Below are 22634 nucleotides of genomic sequence, written 5' to 3' on the forward strand. Positions count from 1 at the left end.
AGATATGATACCTTATCGACTCGATCCAAGTTACTACATAGTTTTCGTTTAATGTAAAACACTAATGGAAAATGGTCACGCGTCAAGTGTTATCATGTCTTATCGTACTTTATTTAACATTTACCGGTTTATGTACATAGGCTTAGATTAATGTTGAGCGTTCCGGACGGAATATTGGATCACATGTTTTTTTTTTCATACTGGCATGCATTCCGATACTTCCTGTTACCTTTCCTAGCTACTTCGCTCGGTTAGCTTAAATTTCAGCGGTTTGTCGGGAATGTAGGTAGGATTCACCTTGTACGTAAGCTTCTCATAGTTGTACTCCACCTGGTACCGCCGGAACAGCTAAAATGAAGCGTTTTAAAGAAAATCGCCCAAAAGTAGGCAACCCGCAAAACAGTGTCTTCAGCATTTGTTTCTTCAAACGAATCGTAACTTGCGCACGCCACTTACCTTCGAGAGCAGTATCTGTAGCTCACATTCAGCAAACCGTCGACCGATACAGGTCCGCCGTCCGTATCCGAACGGCAGGCTCACGTACGGATGGATCTTCTGGCCGGCGTGTGGGCAACCGGAATGTTCTTTAAGTTCGCCCCGCTTTAACCATCGCTCCGGAATGAATCGATCCGGTTCGGGGAAATACTGTTCCAGATTCGAAACGACCAGATGAGGAAATATGACGTGCGTCTGAAGCGAGATTATGTGTGTTTTAATAGCAAAAATTAGTCTCCTTAGCAGCAAAGTGTATGATATGCTTCCCTTACCCCCTTCGGTATATGGTAACCACCGATGACGGCATCTGTCTGTAAGCTGCGCCCATTTCCGATAACAACCGGATACATCCTATGGAAAGTGACGATAGTGCAACTTTATTTTATAGAACGCAAGGATGTGGCGTTGAAAATCCACTTACCGCAGCGTTTCCTTGATGCAGGCTCTGAGATAAGGCATGGTTTCGAGCATCGATATCGTAAACTTTGTGTCCGGCGACGGCATGCTGCGCTTGATCTCGTTGAACAGGATCTCCTGCTTGTCCGGGTTTTGGCTGAGCTGGTAAATCGTAGATGTCGCCGCAACGGATGTCTGGCAAACGGAAAATGGGAACACAATCAAGTATGGTTTCGAAGCAGAAGACGAACAAAAAAAACCATTACCCATTACCCATCCACTTGACTGCTTACCGTATCTACGCCAACCATAATCAGATCGAGCGCAAGCACTGCCGCTATCTTCGGATTGTTTGTCTTTTGTAGAATTCGTTCGACGATCGAAATACACTCTTCGCTCTTCTGTTCGGTGCTGCTGTTCATCTTCTCCATGGCGATATTGATGTGGCGCATGCAAAGTCTGGTTTGAAAACGAAACGATACACGTTAGAGGGCGTTTGGTACAGTACATCAGACACACAATCTCGGGGTGTGTGGGCCGATCAATTAGGGGTGGTTGGATGCGACCTACTCTCGGAATGTATCCAAAGCACCGATGTAGTTTTTGTACGACGTTGTCTCGTAGATGCGCCAGATTGGCATCCGCAGCTCGACCTCCGCCACCGTCCAGAAGAAGGTGTTGATGGAATTAATGATGCGTTTCGACTCGTCGTTCCCATCCTTCGACACACAGCCGAGACGTGTGTCGAGTGCCACTCGTCCGATTGCTGTACCGGGCGATAGAACAACAGTAAAACTATTAGCTATAAGCACTTTTTAATAAACAAGCCAGAAAAGTGTTAATTTCGCTGCTAATTTAGTAAGAATGAAGCAGCTCAGGGGTAATATTGGCAAGCTGCGAAGTTAGTTGTTTTGATTTACTGCCGGAGATGTGTAGGATGCAAGAAATCTGAGCAAATTGCAGGAAAGTCTGGCGTAATTAATCCTCCTATTTTGTTGTTGTTGCTTTTAAGCGTGAGAAGGCTAGCGGGTGTGTTGTGTGTCCCTGTTTGAATTAGCTGTAGCCTATTTTAGCCTCAAAATCGGATAATCGAAGCGTAATGGGATGCTTACACTCTAGCGCCCACTTGTACAGCTCGTGCAGAAAATCTCCCGGCAGCTCGTTATTTTCGTCACGCATCTCTTGGATCCTGCCGGGAAGGAAACGGAAGCATGGAAACGAAACGCAAAGGGAAACTTAATTATTCATACGAAAGAAATTCGCAAACAACTTTTGTGCATATATGTTTTCGGCTGAAAGTGATGAAATGGAAACGAATGGTAGAATGGAGCAGAATTAAGAATAAGATTTTTATAATGCCAGATAGATGGTTTTTGCGAGAGCGAAAAACTTGTACAACTTTTGTCCAAAGTCGCAAAACTCGTCATCCGCCTGGGATGGTTAAAACAGGTTTTAAAAAAGGTAGACATTCGTAAAATTCATTTATTTAAATTGTACCGTCGTGTTAAGGCCGCGTTGTGTGTGTGTGTAGCTTATGTCATTGACGTCAGACTAAAGAAAAAAAAACTAGTTTTCCTAACGATAGCATAAAACAACCCAACATAGTTGTCGTCATCTCTTTTCTTCTAAAGGCTCGTTTAACGCTGACTACGCTGTGTCTTAGTGTGGTAACATTTAAAACTTGCCGACTTTGAGACCTCTTCCAAGGATCATCAAGGTATGACCTCGAGGGTATTTATACGATCACTCTTTTGGGGGTTTCTTTTTTCTTTGCGAGGCATGCGAAAGATCTTCGCAAACTTATGACACGATGAAGCGTTGTCCATTCAGCACGCTCTATCTAGACTTTGGACGTCAAATGAAAAAAAAAATAGATTCTTACCTGTCCATGAAATCACATGATATCTCATCTAATGGTGCGATGTATTTTTTCGCCGTAGATGGTTGCAGCATCACCTGCTGAACCTGTGCCCGAAAAGCATCCCATTTTTCGCCGTGACTATTTACAAAAAAAAAGAGAAAACAAATTTAATGGAGTCGTTGGAAAGGAAGCGTAGTCCAGATGAGAGATGAGAATACTCACTCTTTTCAAAGAGTTGAAACAGAGTGAAAGAGTGGTTATAAAGATTTGAAACATTTACTCACTCTTTTGAGAGTCATAAAAATATTATTCTAAACTAATGTGTTGATTATTCCTTGGCGTTTTTACTCACTCACTCTCTCTGCCGACTAATGACTCACTCCTTGCCGTTTTACTCACTCACTCTCTCTGTCGACTAATGACTCACTCCTTGCCGTTTTACTCACTCACTCGCTCTGCCGACTAATGACTCACTCTTTTGCGTTTCAACTCACACAATAAGAGTGAGTAAGTGTTTTGTTATTCTTTTTGACTTTAAATCAGTCAATAAGAGTGATTAAAAATGTTTTGTTATGCTTTTGGATTTAAATTACTCAAGAAGAGTGAGTAAGTGTGTCGTCTCTCTTTTTGGATTTCAATCACTCTACTACAGTGATTAAAATGCAATTTCGTATGAAGCTAATTTATTTGAATTTAATTATTCGAAATTATGTATTACAAGTTTGGCTGTAAATTGTTTGGCGTAAAACATATTTAAAAGTAAACAAAAGTTATGTTGGAATTCATGAAATATGTTTTACGCCAAACAATTTACAGCTAAACTTGTAATACATAATTTCGAATAATTAAATTCAAATAAATTAGCTTCATACGAAATTGCATTTTAATCACTGTAGTAGAGTGATTGAAATCCAAAAAGAGTAACGACACACTTATTCACTCTTCTTGAGTAATTTAAATCCAAAAGCATAACAAAACATTTTTAATCACTCTTATTGACCGATTTAAAGTCAAAAAGAATAACAAAACACTTACTCACTCTTATTGTGTGAGTTGAAACGCAAAAGAGTGAGTCATTAGTCGGCAGAGAGAGTGAGTGAGTAAAACGGCAAGGAGTGAGTCATTAGTCGACAGAGAGAGTGAGTGAGTAAAACGGCAAGGAGTGAGTCATTAGTCGGCAGAGAGAGTGAGTGAGTAAAAACGCTAAAGAGTGAATAAAAGAGTCATAAAAACTCCTTTTGCTGAGTTGAAACCATAAACTCCTTTGCAGGATTAAACTCACACACTCACTCTTACTCAGTGTGCACATCTCTAGTCCAGATGGTAATACTTACACACCGATCAGCCCCATATTGTCACCGAAGAAATCTTTCCGCAGCTTCGATTTGTAATTCCGAAGCGAAGGCATTGCCGGCCGGTGTGGTTGTACTTCCTCCTTCTTGAACGTGTCCCGTATCAGATCGGCATCAAACACAAACAGCAGGTCCGGATGTCCGATCAGTCCGTTTACCTTCGCGATACGTCCATACTGCCGGTGAAGATCCTGCATTACCTTGTCCAGATCCTCGATCTTGTACTGACCTGCGCGGGTGGGAGCACCGTGAATGGAGAATGTTTAGATGCGGGGGGAATTTCATTGAAGGAGTGGCCACTTAATGCCACACACTCCTAGCGCATGGTTTCACTATTTTACTTTCCTCCTCAACAGCTCAGTGCCGCGGATGGAAGGTAAAGTGTTTAATTTGCTAAAGTATTTGCACTCTTCCTTCTGTGAAGCGGGCTCGTTGAAGTTTACAATGGTCATGAATCATCTTCAAAGCGACAGCCGTAAAAACTTTGCTTTATGCTACTTTATCATCGCCACACGCTTAACGAGCGAAGAAGAACCGAGTCGTGGCATAGGATTTAAGCACGTCTAATGATGCGATCAAGGGTTGAAGCACAAGATCATTTACCTGATACCTTCTCATTAAAGCAACTCGCTCGAGATTAGAACAATTACAGCTTTTTTCTATTTTTTAAACCTACCAATAGAGCATCCTCATAGGGGGATTGCTAAAGTGTCCGGTAAGTACTTCCAGGTCGCGTGACATTGTACGATAGCGAAGTACGATCACATTATGAGTGGCAGAAAAACGAGGCGTTGGATGTAAACTACGTGCGCCGGGTTTAGTATTCCACCGGCATTATGCTAATTAATGCGTGTTTGTGGTCGCGACCACAAATTGGAAATCTAAACCCGCACACAACACCTGGCACATCGTGAGACACACAATGAGTATTCCGGCATTAAGTATTAAGACCGTGGGATCATCACTCCGCAGCGAAGTAGCTAGCATGAGCACCACAGGAAGCAATGTTGGTCGTATGTACGCCGGACACGAACATGCTCGACTAGTTTGGTCGTACCCTAACGCCAACCAAAAACGGGTGGTCATTTGACACATAATATTTTGGAAAATAAACTATACGCGCCGGTATGTGTGTTGTCGGGCGGGACAAACCCGAAAAGAAAGATTCGCCCATTTTTGATGCCCTTCGCCACGCATGTTATGCCACCGGCAAAAAAAGGGGCACAATTGTTTGTGGCAACAATCATTTCTTCGCGATGGGGTGTTTTTTTGTGTGTGTGCTGCAAATATTATTAAGCCGTGCGTGGAAAGAAGGCGTTAATACCGTTTTCCGGCAGGCTATCCGTTTTAAAATTTGGGTGCTAAATGGCGGGTGCAAATATGGAATTGAATTAAATGTCTTCCCCACGCGGGGTGTCCCGGTTGGACACGGTTAAAACATGCTAACTGTGTTGTAGTCAATTAGTTGTCTATTTGCGTCATGTTTGCTGTTGAAACTAATGTTTCAAACTATGTTCGGAAAACTTCTCTATTTTGTCCATGAGCCATAAGTTCACCGAAAAATCCTGATGATCGCTTTGCAATTAGAAACTAGTTAGAAACTGTGTGCGAGAATTATGTAAGCGAAAAAAAAGAAGACAAAACTCATTAGATGAAGTAATTTTTCGTTCGTAAAAAGCAATTAGTTACTAAAACAACAGCGATAGAAAAAAACACCATTTCTGCCAACTGATATATGAAAAAACCCCCACTTCGGGCTAGTTAAATCTGACGCAAGAACGTGGCTAACATTCATAGATAGTTGGTGTGTGAGGTTTCTATTGGCTTTAAACAAAAATCATAAAATATGCCAATCCCGTGGGCAGCATTGGCAAAAGCATCGTACCACAAGAGGAGTAGTACGTACCAAGTGGAGCTTCTTGCCGTCTGTATGCAGTGGCTAGAGAGACAACAGACCACAACAGCGGTGACACACCTTTGCTTGCCGCGAGTGCTTAAAAAGATTGAAGTGTTGTGCCGGAGGGATAGAAGTAACCATTCCGGTGGTGTGGTCTTTACAGATAATTGCCAAATGCCACCACCGCCCTGTCTCGCACACTATAAATGCTTGTTGACACGGTGGGACTGTGCGATAGTAAACACCCGTACCTTCAAAAAGACTTGTTGCCACGTGTTGAGGTTAGGGTTCTGCTAATGGTGCTTTTTAAACAGCTTCTTTGCTCTAACGCCAAGGTAATTGTACACGACTCGTTTTAGGATGAGGTAAGAATATGGCGTATTTAACACATCTGCTTTCTTTAACGCTGGTGTACTTGTTTGGCGATGTGGTAGAATTCTGTAGGTGGTGGCGTGATAGTTGAGGTGCGAATTAGAAGTTCCGGCATCGTACTGTAAGCTAATGGTCACTTTTGCCAAAAACCATTGTTTGAGATATGCTAAACAAATTAAAGAAGAGTTCCTAAAAACAGAACATTAAAATCTCGACGACACCCATTGCCGGAGATACTAGAATTAATTCTTCAAAGTGTTACAACGACAATGGCGCAGCTCAAAATTTGTTGCTCGTCTAATTACGTAACATTCAGTTAAATACCACACACACGGTACCTGTGTGCGGTAACTAAGCGAGCACAAAATCCGTGGACTGGGTCTTGGAACGAGGACATATCAGCTACATTAGGCCACTTTGCCAACCCGTTCATTGATTTCGTCAAATGCCGGTGGCAACATTTCGATTTGAGAGCACCACGGCAAAGTTTTGCACGAATAGCCGAGAAAGAACTGAAGTGGGTTCACTCTCACTTTCTTCATGTGTTATGCCCATTTGACCCCTTAACGTACATCGCCGATGACTTCCAGAGATGATGGCGACATTTGTACGTCACCCATCCAGTGGAAGAGGCTTTGGTAAGAGAACTATATACTTTTCCAGGCGCTTTCAAATCATTGAAGCTCATAACAGTCCCATTTCGAAAGAGGCGTCAATGAGCTAGCTAATGTGTGATGAGTTAAAGATAATGATGATGTCTTGTCGGGGAACACCGTTCGCACCTTTCATTGATGGGTTATGGGTTCGTCGGAACATCGGTGACCTGCAGCGACCCTGGTTTGTGCATCCGACGAAGATGGTCACAAACCAACCTGTCACTGATGTTATATGGTTCCCGCCAATCCTCAGGATATCTTGGCAAGGGTAAGATTAATCGATAACAAATTACGCTACCGGCATCGTTAGCCCATCGGGGAAACTGTGTCATTGGGACGCACGGTATGTGTACTCGACCCCGAGCCCAATTTACCGTACCACCCGGCACTGACTGATTACATGATCCGTGTAAACAACGCGCAGCCACACAAAAGAAGAAATTGAACGCATCCCCGCCTCGAACAAAGAAAGGACGCAGCTCAGCTCCAAATAAAGCGCGCAGTGTAAGATGTTTGGCCGATTCCTCGCGGAACAGTGCTTACCCCGTGGGCCCCGCTCTGTTTGAACAAAAATTCGTCAAGAAATTATGTAAACTGCTTCCCATTGTAAGTGCACCGACGGGGGTGACGGTGGGGTCACACGTAAACGGTACAGAAGGCTCTCGATCCGGTGGCACATTTCACAATCACCGGTGGAACTTTGCGGTGTGCATTTCTTTCGGTCTCCCGCAGTCTGTCCCCAAATACCCCTCTGCACAACGCTTTATGAGTGGTTTATTTGTGACAAACCACTCGTTGAGTTATTATGCCTTCAACACCATCTGTTGCGGGTGCCGCCGGGTTGGCACATGCCCGGGTCGTAATGTCTGACATTGTTCCATGACCAAACCATGACCACGGCATTCTACTGATGGAGGAACCGCGAGACCTCGTTGACGCCTTTTGATGCGGGTTTTTCTTTCAACTCCTTCTGCTGCTCCACAAAATCTCTTCAGGAGGCAGCGCCACCGACAGTGTGCTTGATGCTGTCACCTTAAGTAATAAAAGCGATAAATTTGTCCAAATGGAGAAAGAAACTGAATAACAATACGTATGGAGGTATACTACATGGTGAGTAGTTAGGGTTTTTAGTACATTATTTAGTACAGCAAAGAGAAGAAAGCTTAATAAATTCATATGTTGTGGTGTTTTTTTCTCGTTGCGATGCACGCTTTTGTATGCAAGCTGTCCATGTAAACATCACTTCCACAATGTCGAAAACCAGACCCCAAACCAAACACAGTGCGAAACATGGTTCGCACGGTACTTCATGCTCTGCCCCACGCTGCACGCTGTTATCTCATCGATCGTTTGAAGTTTTACTTCGGCGGTGTGGGATAGCGAATCGTTCCGTTACGGGAGACGCTGTGACTAACGTGTGGTTTCTTTTGTGAGGCGGTTGTTTCGTACCTTATTTGCCTGTTGCTTAATTTTCTGCAAATTGATTTGCCAAGTTGACCGCACCAACAAAAACAGCGGAATTGAAGCTAATGGGAAGGGAAGCTGTTAGTGAAGTAGTTTGACATATTCCTGATGATAACCGAACTTAACTTTCGCCGGTTTTTCTTGCGTATTCCTTGTTTGTAAAGTGATGGATAGGGAAAGGATTACTGTAATTTTTACTTTTTTTGTGTGTTAAACAAACAAGAATGCATTTCGAAATGTCGAAATTAAAATGCAATAATCACTAAATTCAAATGATTGCCATCTTGATCGTTGTTTGTGCGAGTGAACTTCTTAATTGTCTGGGCGCAATTTGGGAAATTTTGTACCAAAATTCACCTACGAATCGAATGCTGCATTCAGGGCAATGGCACATGTGTTTCGGTGTGCATACCTACATCCATACGCACATCCCCATGTCGATGTAATAACGCCTGAATCGTATTGTGAAATGAGCTCAGTCGAAACTGACTGCGTATGGTAATCAAATGAAATGGATCATATTTTCCTCGATGATGATGGTGGCGCCCACCACTGCAAGCATGCACAAAAAGAGTAGGCAAAAACCACATAACTAACTCGTTACATGAGTGCAATCGAACGTGTGGAATCAAACGTCCCAGGTTGGTGCAGTCCAAAAGAGGGGATTGGGTAGGGTTTGTTTGCTCGTTGTTGTAGCATTTTCTACCATTACGACTACGACTCGGATGCATTTTCCGGTGCGGTGTGCTGGATTTTCCACCCACCCGATGTGTGATCGTGTGATTGCAAAATCGAAACCACCCACCCTGGTAACTTCCATCCAAAACAAAAGCGATGAAATAAAAAACAGCACACGTTTCCTTGCGAACGGTGGACAGACAGACCGGCGCCAGCGATTATTTTGCTTCCTCCCGAGCCGGTTGCATACGCTGGTTGCAACGGTTTTCGTGCTGCATAGTTCCGTTAGAGCCCGTGGAACACACACACTTTAGTCTCACTTTCTTTTGCGACTTTCTCGTTCGTGTAGCACAAACGAATCACAAGATGGCAAGATGTGGACGGAACAAACCAAATGATTACGAGATGGTGTGTGGTTGATGGTGACCATGACCTTGGGCACATGGTTTTCATTTTTTTTTTAAATAAGGTACCGGCGAACTGGTAGAAAATAATTTTACACGAAATATCCGGTTTTGTTAAGGTGCACCTTTGTTAGTGGATCACTTTTTTTTGGGCAAACAAAACCCGTTTCCTATTTAGATATGGATCGGTGTCATCTATAGCCTTCTTTATGCAGGCGCTTGTTTTTTATTTGTTATAACACATTCTGGATTATTTTCTCAAAATTGAGAAATTTAGATTGAATAAATAATGACCGGTTTTTTGGCTACCAACAAGATCATTGAAGTTGTTGTGAATTAAATGAATTTTAATTAATCAAAATTCTAAAAATAGTCAATGTTTTAGTTGATACACTTCTTGAGGTCCACAATGTGCACAACACAAAATCTTCTAAGACGATCGTTTTTGAATTGATCTTTTCCTGTGATCAACTTCCAAAATGTCTAAACAAAATTCCAAAACATCCTTTTTGTACCAGTTGTAACACTTACCAATAATTGGAGCAAAGCGCCACGAGTTCCCGATCATCGGCAATCCCTTCGGGCCCGGCACATCGGTGTACGGTCTGGAATGGGAGAACTGTTCATTAACCGCCTGCTGCTGCTGTTGCTGCTGGATCGTGGGCTCTAGTAGGGCGGCCGTAGCCGTGGTCGCCTCATTGGGCAGCACATTCAAAGCCGACGAAAAGGCGGATCTCTTCAGTAAAGAGTTTGCTATTCTCTGCCCAACCATATTGTACGCGTCAGAGGATCTGCCTGTCAGCGAAAAAAAAAAAGGGAAAATGAATTACTGTCCGTGAAATTGATAAAACTGTGGGCGACGCAAAGTTCATACCCGAAGGAAAGGCTAATCGAAAGAAAGGTTAAAAGAAGTGTAGCATAAATTAAATCCACTCTCCATCTCCGGCATTGACCTTCGCCGTGGATTTGACATTCCCCACCGTGTTGTGTCAGTCGCCTCGGTGGCATTGCAGATCTGCAGCCGATTGATTCGAACGTCCGACCGGTTTAAGACGATGTTTTGCTTCATTTTTTTTCCCGCCCTGTGTCTCACGAAATTCGTATTTCGAACATTTTTGGATGAAAAATGAAAGCTCCCACGGGTTGTGTTTGGCAAGCGAGTAGGAACGTGATTTGTGACGCTTTTGAGCTGTTGTGAAAATGGGAAATCATTCATTACCGATCTTCCGTCTCGATGGTTGCCATTGATCGGTTTTCTTGCACTTTTCTTCGTGCTTCATTGCTTTGACCCTCGGCAGATATTATGAAACCATCGTCCGGCAAAAGGCACCTTATGATCGATGGCGTATAAAATAGTACGAATGGTTGTGTGAAGAAGTAGCAGAAAAAATGCTAGAAACATTCAGACGTTCGTGTTTACTACGATAAATCATGCTTTCCTATCGGCAGCCGGGTATCACGCCTATTTGTATAGATATTGACCGGTTCGTTGCCGGCATGTTCTTGCCATCTTCCTTCATAAATATTCTGCTCATTCATGTTTCTAATTTAATATTGAAAACTAGCCAGCCTCACTATGAGGTAATCGTAGTTATTCTTCATGTATTTTTTTACACAGCAAATTATACAAAAGGTTTTAAGGAAAATAAAAATGAAACTGATTGAAGCAAAAGGTTTGATGTCTGCAGGGAAAAGTGAGTTGCTTAGCTTCACTCAGTCCAGCTGCAGGATGTTGTAATTCGAGCGATCGGTTTCCGTTTTGTCGGCAGTCAATAATGATATTTCACGCATTTTTTTGTAAGACGAAGGTTTGAATTAGCGGTTTATGTGATGGTACGGCCATTACTGAGCTTTTGATTGTTCACGATTGCGGCTGGGAGCTCCCTTAAGTTCCTCTGCACGAAATTAATAGGCATTCCTAGTTTTCGTCTTCGGGCGATTGTTATGTAAATCTGTTTATTGCATGGCAGATTCCAAAGATGTGAAATGTTAATGTCAATCAGCATAAAACTGGTGTGAAGTATTGCGTTTTGTAAACCTTTAAATCACTATAATATGTCATTTTGATGAGATATTCGTGCAATTAATTGCCCCTCGAATGTAAGCGTTTGGCGAAGAGATAAAAATTATAATTTTAGATTAAGAATATTTTTTATAACATTAATTAGTGAAGAACAAATCATGTGCGAAGTTGCCTATCATAACCTGTCATGCATATTTTTTTTAATTTAAGCTGTGAGAATGTTATCTCTCAACCTTGACAGAATTTATCTTATCCATATGGATATCATTCAGAAATCTATCTTTAGAATGTAAATGAAAAAAGCGCATCGTAAAGTTGCTGCTGAATTTGAAGGTCTTTTGAAGGAATAAAAGAATGAGCAATAAATTAACCTTAATTTTTGTTGCCAAATATCACTAAATTGCTTCTCCGTGATTATGCACCAAAAAGTTAAAACTTTTTTAGTTGATTATTTATCTTACAATGCTTGATTCAACTTACAGATTTTTTGAAGGTCCGCACATAAATGCGGGTTAATTATGTTCTTTAAAGGTCGTTTGTAAAAGAATGGAAGATCTTTTGTTTTAAGCTGAGATTTGGAACATTGATAACTTATAAAAACCCGATTTCGATACCGTGCTCAGTAGAATAAATAAATGCAATAGTTTTTGGGGTTTGTTTTAATAATCAAAACACAAGACGAAATTCACCAGAGATTTAAAAAGCAATAAAATTTTAAATAGTCCCCGAGAGGGTTTGAGAAAAACATCACGTTTGGAGCACAAACTTCCCCATTCAGCGAAAATATCAACTGTCGGCGAAACATTCCATGAATATACCAAAGCTCACACATTACCCTGTTTCACGGTTTTATTCCTTTCCCAAAAAAAAAGATCCCCAAGACGATTTCAAGTTTGCGTCACCGGTGGGACGGTCGGAAATCGAGAGTCTAAACGAAGCCCTTTTCAACATCTTTTGGCACGGAGACAACGACACATCATCACACCCGTGCGTACACAATCCGGGCGCTGTGTATAATGCTTGGCCGGGACCCTTATTTCGGCATTCGGACCAAACCCTGGAAAAGCAAACAAAACAACGCAAGAATCCGTACGATGTTGTGTGGAGAGAAAGTTGTCGTTTCGAAAAATGTTGGGAATATGTTGGGAAAATTGAAAGGAGGAGGTTTGTGTTGGAAGCCCTCTTTCGGGCAACGGGTAAGGACCGAAGGTAAAGTTGGAAGGTTGCCGAATTAGCCGAGCCGGTAGACCAAAGTTCAGCCGGTAAACTTATTCACCGCTCGGATGGCCTCGAGATACGAGGTGGGAGAAGTTTTTGGACGTTTTATGTCTAAAATATGAAAAGCTAAAAACAGAAAAACACACACCCAAAACAACGATACATTCACAAAACTAAGATGAATGTCTGATGGCATTGTACGTAAAAGTTTACCAACCGGTATCTCGTTATAAGACACTAGCCTTTAATTGAGCTAAAAAATGTGCAACAAAAACCTAGGACAAGTTGTGCCACATGTTGTGAGCGGATAAATCTAGACGTGTATGTGGACGAATTAAAACTGAACCTGACCGGCTCCCGGCAGTTCCCAGTCGGACAGCAAGGCAAGAGATCGTACGTGCGGGGCTTGTTTTACATTTTGCGAAAGTAACACAAGACTAGCTTGATGGCAGAAACACTAGCTGGCAACATAATTGCCCTGGCACTGTCTACTATTTTTGTTTTTCGTATTTCACTAGTTTTGTTTTTGTTTTTACAACTCACGGTGCCGTTTAAACAGGATTAGCAAGATCACGATCGAGTGCTCCTAGAGTGCGTCGTATATTAGCTTGCATCTGTGTGTATATTTGTTCACCACCAACACCACCCTAAAGCAACCCAGACGAGACAGGTGTTTAATGCCATTTTGGATTATGATACGACTATTAACTGCATGCTAACGTCGATGTTATACGATCAACCAATCAACCTAGACCTCGAACTGTCACGGGGAACTGGTTTGATGTATCGGCACCACCACAACGGAAGATCGAAGCGACGTAGCAAACGGACCGTTTTGAGATGATTCAAAGCACTCCTTTGTTTGGACAGCTTAAATCTTCGTATTAGGTTCGGGATCGTCTCATCTCTCTCACTCTCGCTCGCTCGTAAATTTCAGTTTTGGTTCGATGACGGATGAACGGCATTCTTTAAAACATCAAGGCTTGCCGAGGGCCACTTCGATTGCGTAACTTGAAGTTTGATCTACAATTTCACTTTCATCGTAACCCGTTATAGGTTTGTTTCCGTTACTATTTTGTGGAGTCTATCCTTCCACACGTGTTCGTTTGCCGCATTTGAAGGTGTTGAAGGTTTCCACACATGTGATTAAAACAATGCCAAAAACCAAGGTCTTTATAAGCAAAAAAGCACATTGAAACAATGAGTTCTCAAACTAGAAAGATGAAAAAATGGTGCTAGACATTCCTCGTACTCATCTGATACTTAAGCTTAAACGCTTAGAGATGCTTTTCAAACATTGGCATTGCTATCGGGTGGGAAAATAACATGAAGCAGTACCAGCCTCACCCTGTTCTCATGTGGGCTCAACAACTCTACCCCATCTAAAGCATATATGACGCCATGTTTGAAGGTCAATGAAAAAAAAAAGACTTGAACCAACGATAATCGAAAGCCACCCTTTAAATACAATCACATGGAAACATACAAAGAAAAGTCACACAAACACAGCAAAAACGGTTTTGATTGTCGTTAACTTACTTCCTTATTTTGAATACACACACGACGGTACACAAAGACACAGACGCTGCAAAATACGATCAGCACCCCGAAACGCACTCGCAAAACGGAAAACTCGTCTACGGCTAAAAGGCTATTGTTCGGATAAAATCGTTTCGGATGGGATGGATCGGTCGACTTGTTGGTGGCTTCTGGTACGTACTTTGGTTCACAATCGAACGTAGTGACAGTAATGCGCTTTTTTTTACTCTGTATGTGCTTTATGCCGCGCCTTAACGATGCAAAGTAAATGCTCAAACACCACGGATGTCACTGAGCACTATTTTTTTTTCTCTTGGGCTCTCACTCACGAAAAACTACCCCGTGTTCCTGTGGGTTGACGATATCCGATCACGACGCAGAGAACAAAATCGTACGGGTTTTTATGTGACTCTATTATCGATTTATTAACACTTTTACTTCTAACCGTATATTGGACTCCTTCGGATTGGAGCAAAACTTCAAGCTCGCAAACGTTTCAGTTTCACTTTCGCAGTTAAACCGTTAAAAGACGCACGAAATGTTTGAATTGGATCTGCACACAATCAATCCCCAAGAACACTTTTCCGTGTGAAGCAACCGAAGCGCGAGCTTTTGATGATCGTCGCGCCGAGAAGATAGCTGTCCCGAAAACTAAACCAGCCACACACCACCGTTCGCTACGAGGTACCGATTTTAATTGAAGGCGAAAATGGTCACGATCTTTTCTGCGATTGCTCGCAGCCGAACCACCAGCAAGAAAATGCCGCCGTTCGTCTTCGTAGAGGGGGGTAGTTTCGTGTGTCTGGGGGTACAAGCGTTTGCTATACCGGTCGTCACGTACTTGTGGGCGCTCGCGCAAAATCAACCCCTCCCCCGTTTGGTGGAAGGGGTTAAAGGAAACGGTGCGACTTTGGTGACGATTTTGGGCCTTATGCTTTGTGGTGTTTATGTCGATGCGTGACAGTCGTTGGCCGCGGCGTTGATGGGGCTTTGCGAGCGGTTGAAGCAGATGTAACGTTGCACGATCGAGATGATGCGGCAAAGTGTGTTGATCGTTCGTTGATAGTACTTATCAAAAGTAGATCTCATTAAATGAACTTTGATGCAAAATTTTCCAAAAATTCTACTAAAATCATGAATAAGTTAAACTCTCTTAGAATCAACTCGAGATAAAAAGAAATAGAGATTAAAAAGCTCACACACAGCCTTCAAAAACTGGCCTGTCCGGTTTGAGACAAACAACGCCAGTCGAGAACTGCATCACCATCACCACGAAAAATGCCTTAACCAAGTCTCAGCATCCGAAGGTCTGAATGCCGGTTCTAACCAACCAGAGCTATGTAACAGTGTTGGGTACATTCTATTTTTCCCCACACGAAGATTGTTGCATTTTCAGATAGCTGCAGTCAAGTGTGCACACATTGGTGCAGAATATTCAGCAAACCGGTTTGATGTTATTTCGCGAATGAATTTTTTTTGTTTTTTTCTGTCTTGTTTACTGACAAATATTTGATGCACCAATTTGGTTTTCAAACAACCTTTGTTTTTTCATATTTTTTTGTTGCAATAACTGGTAATATTTTGCAATTTTTTTCCAAATATTGATCCACATTTTGTTTATGTTATTAACATGAAAGTTGAAAGGTGAAAGAAAATTTTGAATTACATGAATAAAATTGTTAAGCATTATTGTGATACAGGAGTATTTGTTAGATGATAGAACAATCGCAGTGGATGACATATTAATGATATGTAGAAGATCATATGACGATCGATTCAGGCATAGGAAAGTGAAAGCACTTAATAGCATAATTGAAGCATCTACAATACCAATGGAACTAAAATCAATAAATCGAACAGAGTTGGTTTAGTTTTAAGCGTTGTTAATAATCGGGTGATCGAAGGGGTTTCATAGCCTAGCGCTTGTACGCACGTTCTAACACACCGGATGCCAGGGATCAAATCTCATTTCATCTCTTAGCACAAGGACTTGTGTATATACATTAGAGATGTGCAAAGTGAGTAAGAGTGAGATAGTGAGTTGAAACGTTGTTTTTGAAGGAGTTTCGTTCACTCACCACTAAGAGTTTGAGCGACTCTTTTTTCACTTACTAACTCATGAGTGTAAGGATATAGCCGTGGTGAGTCGAGTTGCAAAAAGAGTAAATATGTGAGTTGAAACGAAAATGTGCGAGTGAGTTGAAACAAAAATGAGTTGAAACGAAACGATTGATACACATGAGTTGAAACGGAATACATGTGTACAATACCCAAACTAACCAAATGATTATACTGCTCGCTCTGCCTAACTATCAAAGCTGCATAAGCGAACAAACGGGCTAGTCTGATCGGCATCGGGATTTATTAAAATAAATCAATTTATAAAATGTTGCTAAATTACTCAAAAAAAAAGCTAAGGCTATAGCCTTAGAAAATTTTCAATTTTTTTGTTTTATTATTTTTTTTATTATTTTTTTTATTTAAAGCATTATTTGAGTGAAAAGAAACTTATTTCAACCAATTCGCATTTAAATAAATCAATTCATATAATTTTGCTAAATTACTCAAAAAAAAAACTAAGGCTATAGCCTTAGGAAATTTTAAAATGTTTTAATTTTTTTAATGTTTTTAGTCTTTTTTTATTTAAATCATTATTTTAGTGAAAAGAAACTTATTTCAACAAATTCGCATTAAAATAAATCAATTTATAAATTAAAAAAAAAGTAAGCCTATAACCTTAGGACATTTATGCCGGGTTCTTTTTATGACTCCGAAATGAGTCGTTAAACGAGCTGACTCCTAATAACGACTCATTCACTCTCAGTTGATTCACTAAAAAGAGTTGTTATTCTCATCTCTAGTATATATGTACTGTTTGTTTGTTTGTTCGATTAGAACGGCCTGGCCGTATCAAGACTTATTTTAGCACATAGCAGGATAGTCAGTCCATACTACAGGGAAAATAAGTCTAAGAAAGCCAGAAGAATAAGAAATAAGAAAAATAAGTCTAGTAAGCCAGAAATGTCCGGCATGACCTTAGAGGACGTTAAAGCCAACAAGAGAGAGAGAGAGAGAGAGAGAGAGAGATGTTTATGAGGCATAAATCATTATATGATAAAAAAGTGATCTGTCAAATTCATAAAAAAATTAATGATTATTTAATTTTTATTTTTATTTTTTTAATTTTTAATTGTAAAATTTTTTATTTGCTAGTAATAGTTTTTTTAAAGAACTTTTTTTTGTAAGGCTATACAAGAATTTAAAAAACGTCCCTCGATGACATAATCCAAACACCATTTACAAATTGTTTTTCTCAAATGTCTTTGTTTGTACGAAAAAAGGGGGAAAAGTCAATTATACCCCGCCAACTCTATTTGTTACTCGTTTTCTACTATTATTGCGAAAGCAAACACGCGAAACACCATATTCTTCACCGCCTATTTTTTTTTTTTTAGAGTTGACCCATATATTGAGGATCGTGATTCCCACCGTGTAAAGGGGGGAAAGGTGAGGCAAAAAAAAAACCTTCGCACGACACCGGCAGATAGATGTTAGCCCATCATCATCGTCGTGGTTTGAACTTTGGAAAACCGCGCCAACCGACAACGTGGTCGTGAACGATGCACGCGACCACAACAGCACACAATCTCACCATCCGTTTTTCCCTGCTGTGCGGTACTGGTGGAAAATCAGCCGCACCGTGTCCCGTGCAAATGTGTGTCCGCAGTGTCAAACCGACAAATACACAAACCTTTTCCACGATGCACACGAAATGCACAACTGCTTGTTTCTTTATGGCATGTGTTACATTTTGCAATTGGACAGAGACTGTGATGTTCCCGAGGGGTTTTAGTGGGGGGAAGGGTGGTGGTAATGTAAGGATGGGTAACAAATCCGATAGGAGAATGCATTTTCTACCCCCCCACACATGGGTCGATTTGATTTAGCTTTATTGTAAGTGTTTGCAACGATTGCATAAGCGCGGGAAAGAAGGGCCACGAAAGAGGCTTACGATGGGTAATAGACAACAACAAAAAAAGAAGAAGCAACTGCAGTAACAGGCAAAGCCCTACAAACCTAAAAACAGTAGCGTTCGGGCATGACGAAACGGGGTGTCTACATGGGGGTGTGTTTTTTGTTTTTAGCACAGTACTCTACCATCCTCCAGCCAAAAGTGGACTCCGTCCATCCGCTTTTCCGCGCTAACTATAGACGTAATAAAATGCATACCTTTTATTAGCTTCTTGTGGCATTATTATTAACGTTCAGTAGCTATTTTTCCAGTAGTTAAATTATTTTCAATTTTCGTTTAGAAAAAACACCCCATCAACTTATAGTTAAAGATGATGAATGTTCACATCACTATTGTCCCATCAATTCAGCAGTCCATCATCGAACCTTTTTGCGAACCAAACAAGCGAATAGTTCGCTAGCTTTACGATCGCATGCAAACACCTTCGCTTTTCACGAGCATAATAACGCCAAACGGCAAACCATAATCGCAAATCATCCTTTACCCATCCTCGAGCCAGTGGCCGCGGAGACGCGGTGCATGGAATGGAAAACTGTTATGGAATGCTTTAGCACCTGTTTGGCTAAACCATGCATCAGCACACCGTGGCAATAGCTGGTGCGAACGTGGCCGGGATTGTGTCGCGGGAGAGGTAGGGTAATGTAGAATGTACGTGCAATATGCATTCACACCCCCGATATGATGCACCGACTGTGCATCAGACTGTGTACCTTGTGGGTCGGTGACGGTAAGGAAATGATTGCATTCTCGTAATAGCATTTTATTGCATACATTTGTTTGAAAGTTTATTAGCGCGAATGCGCGTGTGCTTTATTTAGCCGTGCCGGAGAGAATGTTGGAGAGAAAGAATTTTTCATTTAATTTAGCCATGGGCGCCACTATTATCCGAGTGATATCTGACTCACATCATGACGCACACGATTCGCCTATTTTTTTTTTCGTGAATTTTTAAATTTTCACATTTCAAAATGGCACTTTTAGGGAGATCCCGTACACATACACCAAAGGATGAAAGCAGCAACCCCCGGTTTTTTATCCACAGCTACTAACAGTGACAATTTAATAATTTAAACTAATAGGGAAACATCTAATTGAGGCGCTGTTTGCATACAGTTCCATTTGTGGGCCAGTTTTGTGGTAGCGTTCCGTGCGAGACACTTCGTTCGTTCCCCAACATTATGTCACGCGTATGCGGTACTACGCAATGCAGAAACACACAAAACGTACGTTTTAGGGACCCGCTCAAGGTTTATGTTTCTATGTGATCAGACCAACAAGGCAACAACAAAAAAATAACACCATCAATGCAGTGCACCCGGTGCCTTCTGGAACACCGTCGTATAGTGGGTTTCATCTTTTTCGGCAACGTGATAAACGCTGGGCAAACATTTGACCATGTCTTCAAAAAAACGGGACGTGGTTCGGTACGATATGATGGACTATGCTTTCCTTCTTGGTTTGGAAGCGGGTTTTCAAATAGTGAAACGGGGGTTTCAAAATTTGCACAAAACGTTTCGTGCCGAGGGTGCAATTACCGTATGGTTGCGGTGCCCGATTTACGTTCACTTTCATACGATGCAAATGCGAAAGTGTACCGAAAAAACTATCGCAAGTGGTGGCGAATAATGACTGAATGATTTCATCTAACAAAGTGAGGTTAGGAAGTGTCAACTTGAAGGATGGTGGGGGGTAAAACAGGGGGTGATCTTTATACTGTTTCCCATTTTTTTTCTCTTGTCACCGTAAAGAGAGAAAATCCTCCATGAAATGTAAACCGATAAGTGGCGCTAGAAAAAGTTCATTCAAGTCTCAACGTCAACCTTTTGATCATGCACCGTACGTACGTGTGAGCCGTCCATTATGCAAATAATTTTGCACGATCATCAGCGGTGTCGTTGTGGTGGAACGTGTGGCTTTTGCAAAAAACCTCTGAAGCTCATCGAACCGTAGGCTATAATAATCGGTACGATTTGTATTGGCAAGCATCCAATCCCCGTCCCCCTCTCTCTCTCTAGAGGTGGACACTAGTCCAAGGTCTTTGTAATATTCCGCACAACTTATCATGAGCTTGCAGGTTGCGGTGCACAATTAAAGTTGATACGGGTAGGGGGACATGGAGTCCAAGACCAACACCGACCCAATCTAATAGTTTAATCAAAGTCTTCGTGTTACCGGCATACGTGAAAACAAACCCCTCAAAGTCTACCCTCTAAGCTACCGACCACCGTCTATTGCATAATCTTCCTCAAGGGAGTCACTCCCATAAACACTCTCACCTTTCACTGTCACGGTTGTGCTCGGTAGTGGAAAAACAGGACACAGGCAAAAGGAAACTGACCGATAGACAACAATCACCTTCAAGAGGTATGTCTGCTTTTGTTGGGGTCGAGATTCGGTTTGCTGATCTTCTGTACAGAGCATCTAGGGGACTCCATCTGCAATGGGGATTAAGGCTGCCGATCCCTTAGCGCTAGACAAACGAGTCTTAGTTTGGAGTTTGATTTGTAAGGAAGCAAATGTAACTCCTTTCTGTAAAGTCTATTCGGTATGGGACGAAGTAAATGAAGGGCTATTGTTGAAGACGTCGTCTGGTTGAAGATCGTATGTGATCGATCGCGGCGACCATGTTACGATAGTCACATATGATCCAGATACGCCTCACCGTGATTACCCACTTGTCGGCTAAAGGTCTATTGTAACTGATCCTCGCACATTTAGGCGCCGCTGACAGGCGGACGGTAAAAGCACCTTTGAATGTGTGTCATGCTCCCCTACCGTTTTGTCTAATTGTCATCCGGCAGGTGGCAGATTGGGCGAGCGTGGAACGGTCTGGGGCTTCTGAGTATGAGCTCTCGACGACTCTGGCTCGTAAAGTGCGTCGTGCGAGGCGCAATTAAAGTTGCTCCTCGGGTGTGATATAACACATCACATTTTCTAAAGAGCCAGTGGAAGCGTTTCTTTCAACGGGTGCGTAGATATTTTCAATTAGTTCCACGTACATACCGTGCGGATCCCGACGTCTTGAGATCTCGCGTGCGTGATTTGGCATCTACCTCTGTTTCATTTTTTTTTTGCTGCAGGGGAATTAGTCGAGCCAGACATTAGACACATTTCGGCTGGAGGTGACTGGTACGTTTGAGTTTCCTAACGAAAAAAATAATTAGGTCAATGTTTGGGGTGACTTTTCATTAGTAGTGTTTATGTTTATAATGCACTTTTTGCCTGTATAACTTCAAACAAGTTGATGTTGAGGTGTATAAACAGTGTTGGATCGTGGAATTTGTAACATTTTAAGAATTCCTAAAATAATTTGGACATCTTGTATACAATGTCTAAGACCATCAGGAAAGACTAAATGTCCACAATTCTTGGATGCTTCCCATTGGAAACTCTCATAGCAGGCAAAAAATACAAAACATCCCAACCCGCATTCAAATGGCAAAATGTAACCTAAATTTTAGCCAAATGCAGCTCAACATTACATCAGTGAGGCCACAAGCTCAACACAGGTCTCCCTTTTGGGCAGCCACCAGACGAGACGGCAGTGCCATTATGAAACGACCATTAAGCGATTTGTCAGCAGCACTACTAACACAGTTGTGCTAAGCGCTCCGACTACTACTACGCTTCTCTCCGGCACCGTCGATTTATTACCCTCTACCTACCCAATCCTGTAACGCGCGTTTGCATCCCACAAAACGTCCCGCGGCTTTGTGGAGTTCGCAATTGGACAGGAATTAAAATTTTAGCCTCCATTGTACGCGAAAGAATGCAACGACAACAGCATCATCGCGCACCGTTGGTGGGTTTGTGACGTTGATGAAATTGGAGCCAACCGTGGGCTAGGTTAGGCACACAAACGACGGAACATCTTGAACATGGGCCTGTGCCACGCTCGTTGACACATTTTTCAACCTCAAAACTGTACCAGAGCACCAGAGTGCTGTCCCGCCGGTCGATGTATCAGTCAGTCTGTTTCATTATACGTTGCCCTTGCCTCCTCCCACAGAATTGCTGGCAGGCCACCATTGTAAGACGCTGGTTAAATTGCACTAATTTCCATTACGTCATAATGGATGCGGAATCACGGCGTGAAAATAAAAACGCTTAACCTCGCATCGTACCCGCTGATGGGGCACAGAATCTCATTCGAAACGGTGTATTAGAGACGCCAAGTAAGTATGTTTAATGATGTCGCTGAAACAGACATGCAGAAAGGCGACAAATGATGTCCTTCTATATTGGT

General features: G+C 42.0%; 2 protein-coding genes across 4 annotated transcripts in view; one reads left to right on the plus strand and one right to left on the minus strand.

Annotated features, from left to right (window-relative positions):
- Positions 1–22634, plus strand: part of LOC125767735 (G protein alpha o subunit) — a 57871-nt gene that overhangs the window by 24497 nt on the left and 10740 nt on the right. The window contains exon 1 of one of the 3 annotated variants that reach the window (XM_049434583.1): positions 14448–14528. The exons of the other annotated variants lie outside the window; for them this stretch is intronic. Coding sequence (XP_049290540.1) covers positions 14494–14528 — 35 coding nt within the window. The 5' untranslated portion in view covers positions 14448–14493. Of the gene's footprint in view, positions 1–14447; positions 14529–22634 lie in introns of those variants that run through there. 3 annotated transcript variants of the gene reach the window in all.
- LOC125767731 (probable cytochrome P450 49a1) lies at positions 90–14471 on the minus strand. The gene is made up of 11 exons (XM_049434574.1): positions 14356–14471; positions 10107–10370; positions 4087–4333; positions 2774–2890; positions 2004–2080; positions 1462–1657; positions 1185–1350; positions 917–1086; positions 768–846; positions 457–690; positions 90–348 (listed from the first exon to the last, which is right to left on the minus strand). Exons 2-11 carry the CDS (start codon positions 10345–10347, stop codon positions 235–237), a joined length of 1641 nt encoding a protein of 546 aa, XP_049290531.1. The 5' UTR covers positions 10348–10370; positions 14356–14471; the 3' UTR covers positions 90–234.

This window comes from Anopheles funestus, chromosome 3RL, assembly GCF_943734845.2.
Source record: "Anopheles funestus chromosome 3RL, idAnoFuneDA-416_04, whole genome shotgun sequence".
NCBI lineage: Eukaryota > Metazoa > Arthropoda > Insecta > Diptera > Culicidae > Anopheles > Anopheles funestus.

Excerpts from the sequence above, each read along its gene's own strand:
- LOC125767731 (XM_049434574.1), bottom strand. The coding sequence starts at position 10,347 with ATGGTTGGGCAGAGAATAGCAAACTCTTTACTGAAGAGATCCGCCTTT. Across the intron at positions 4,334-10,106 it reads GCGCTTTGCTCCAATTATTG|GTCAGTACAAGATCGAGGAT; the intron begins GTAAGTGTTACA and ends CCACCCGCGCAG. Across the intron at positions 2,891-4,086 it reads AATATGGGGCTGATCGGTGT|TCACGGCGAAAAATGGGATG; the intron begins GTAAGTATTACC and ends TTTTGTAAATAG.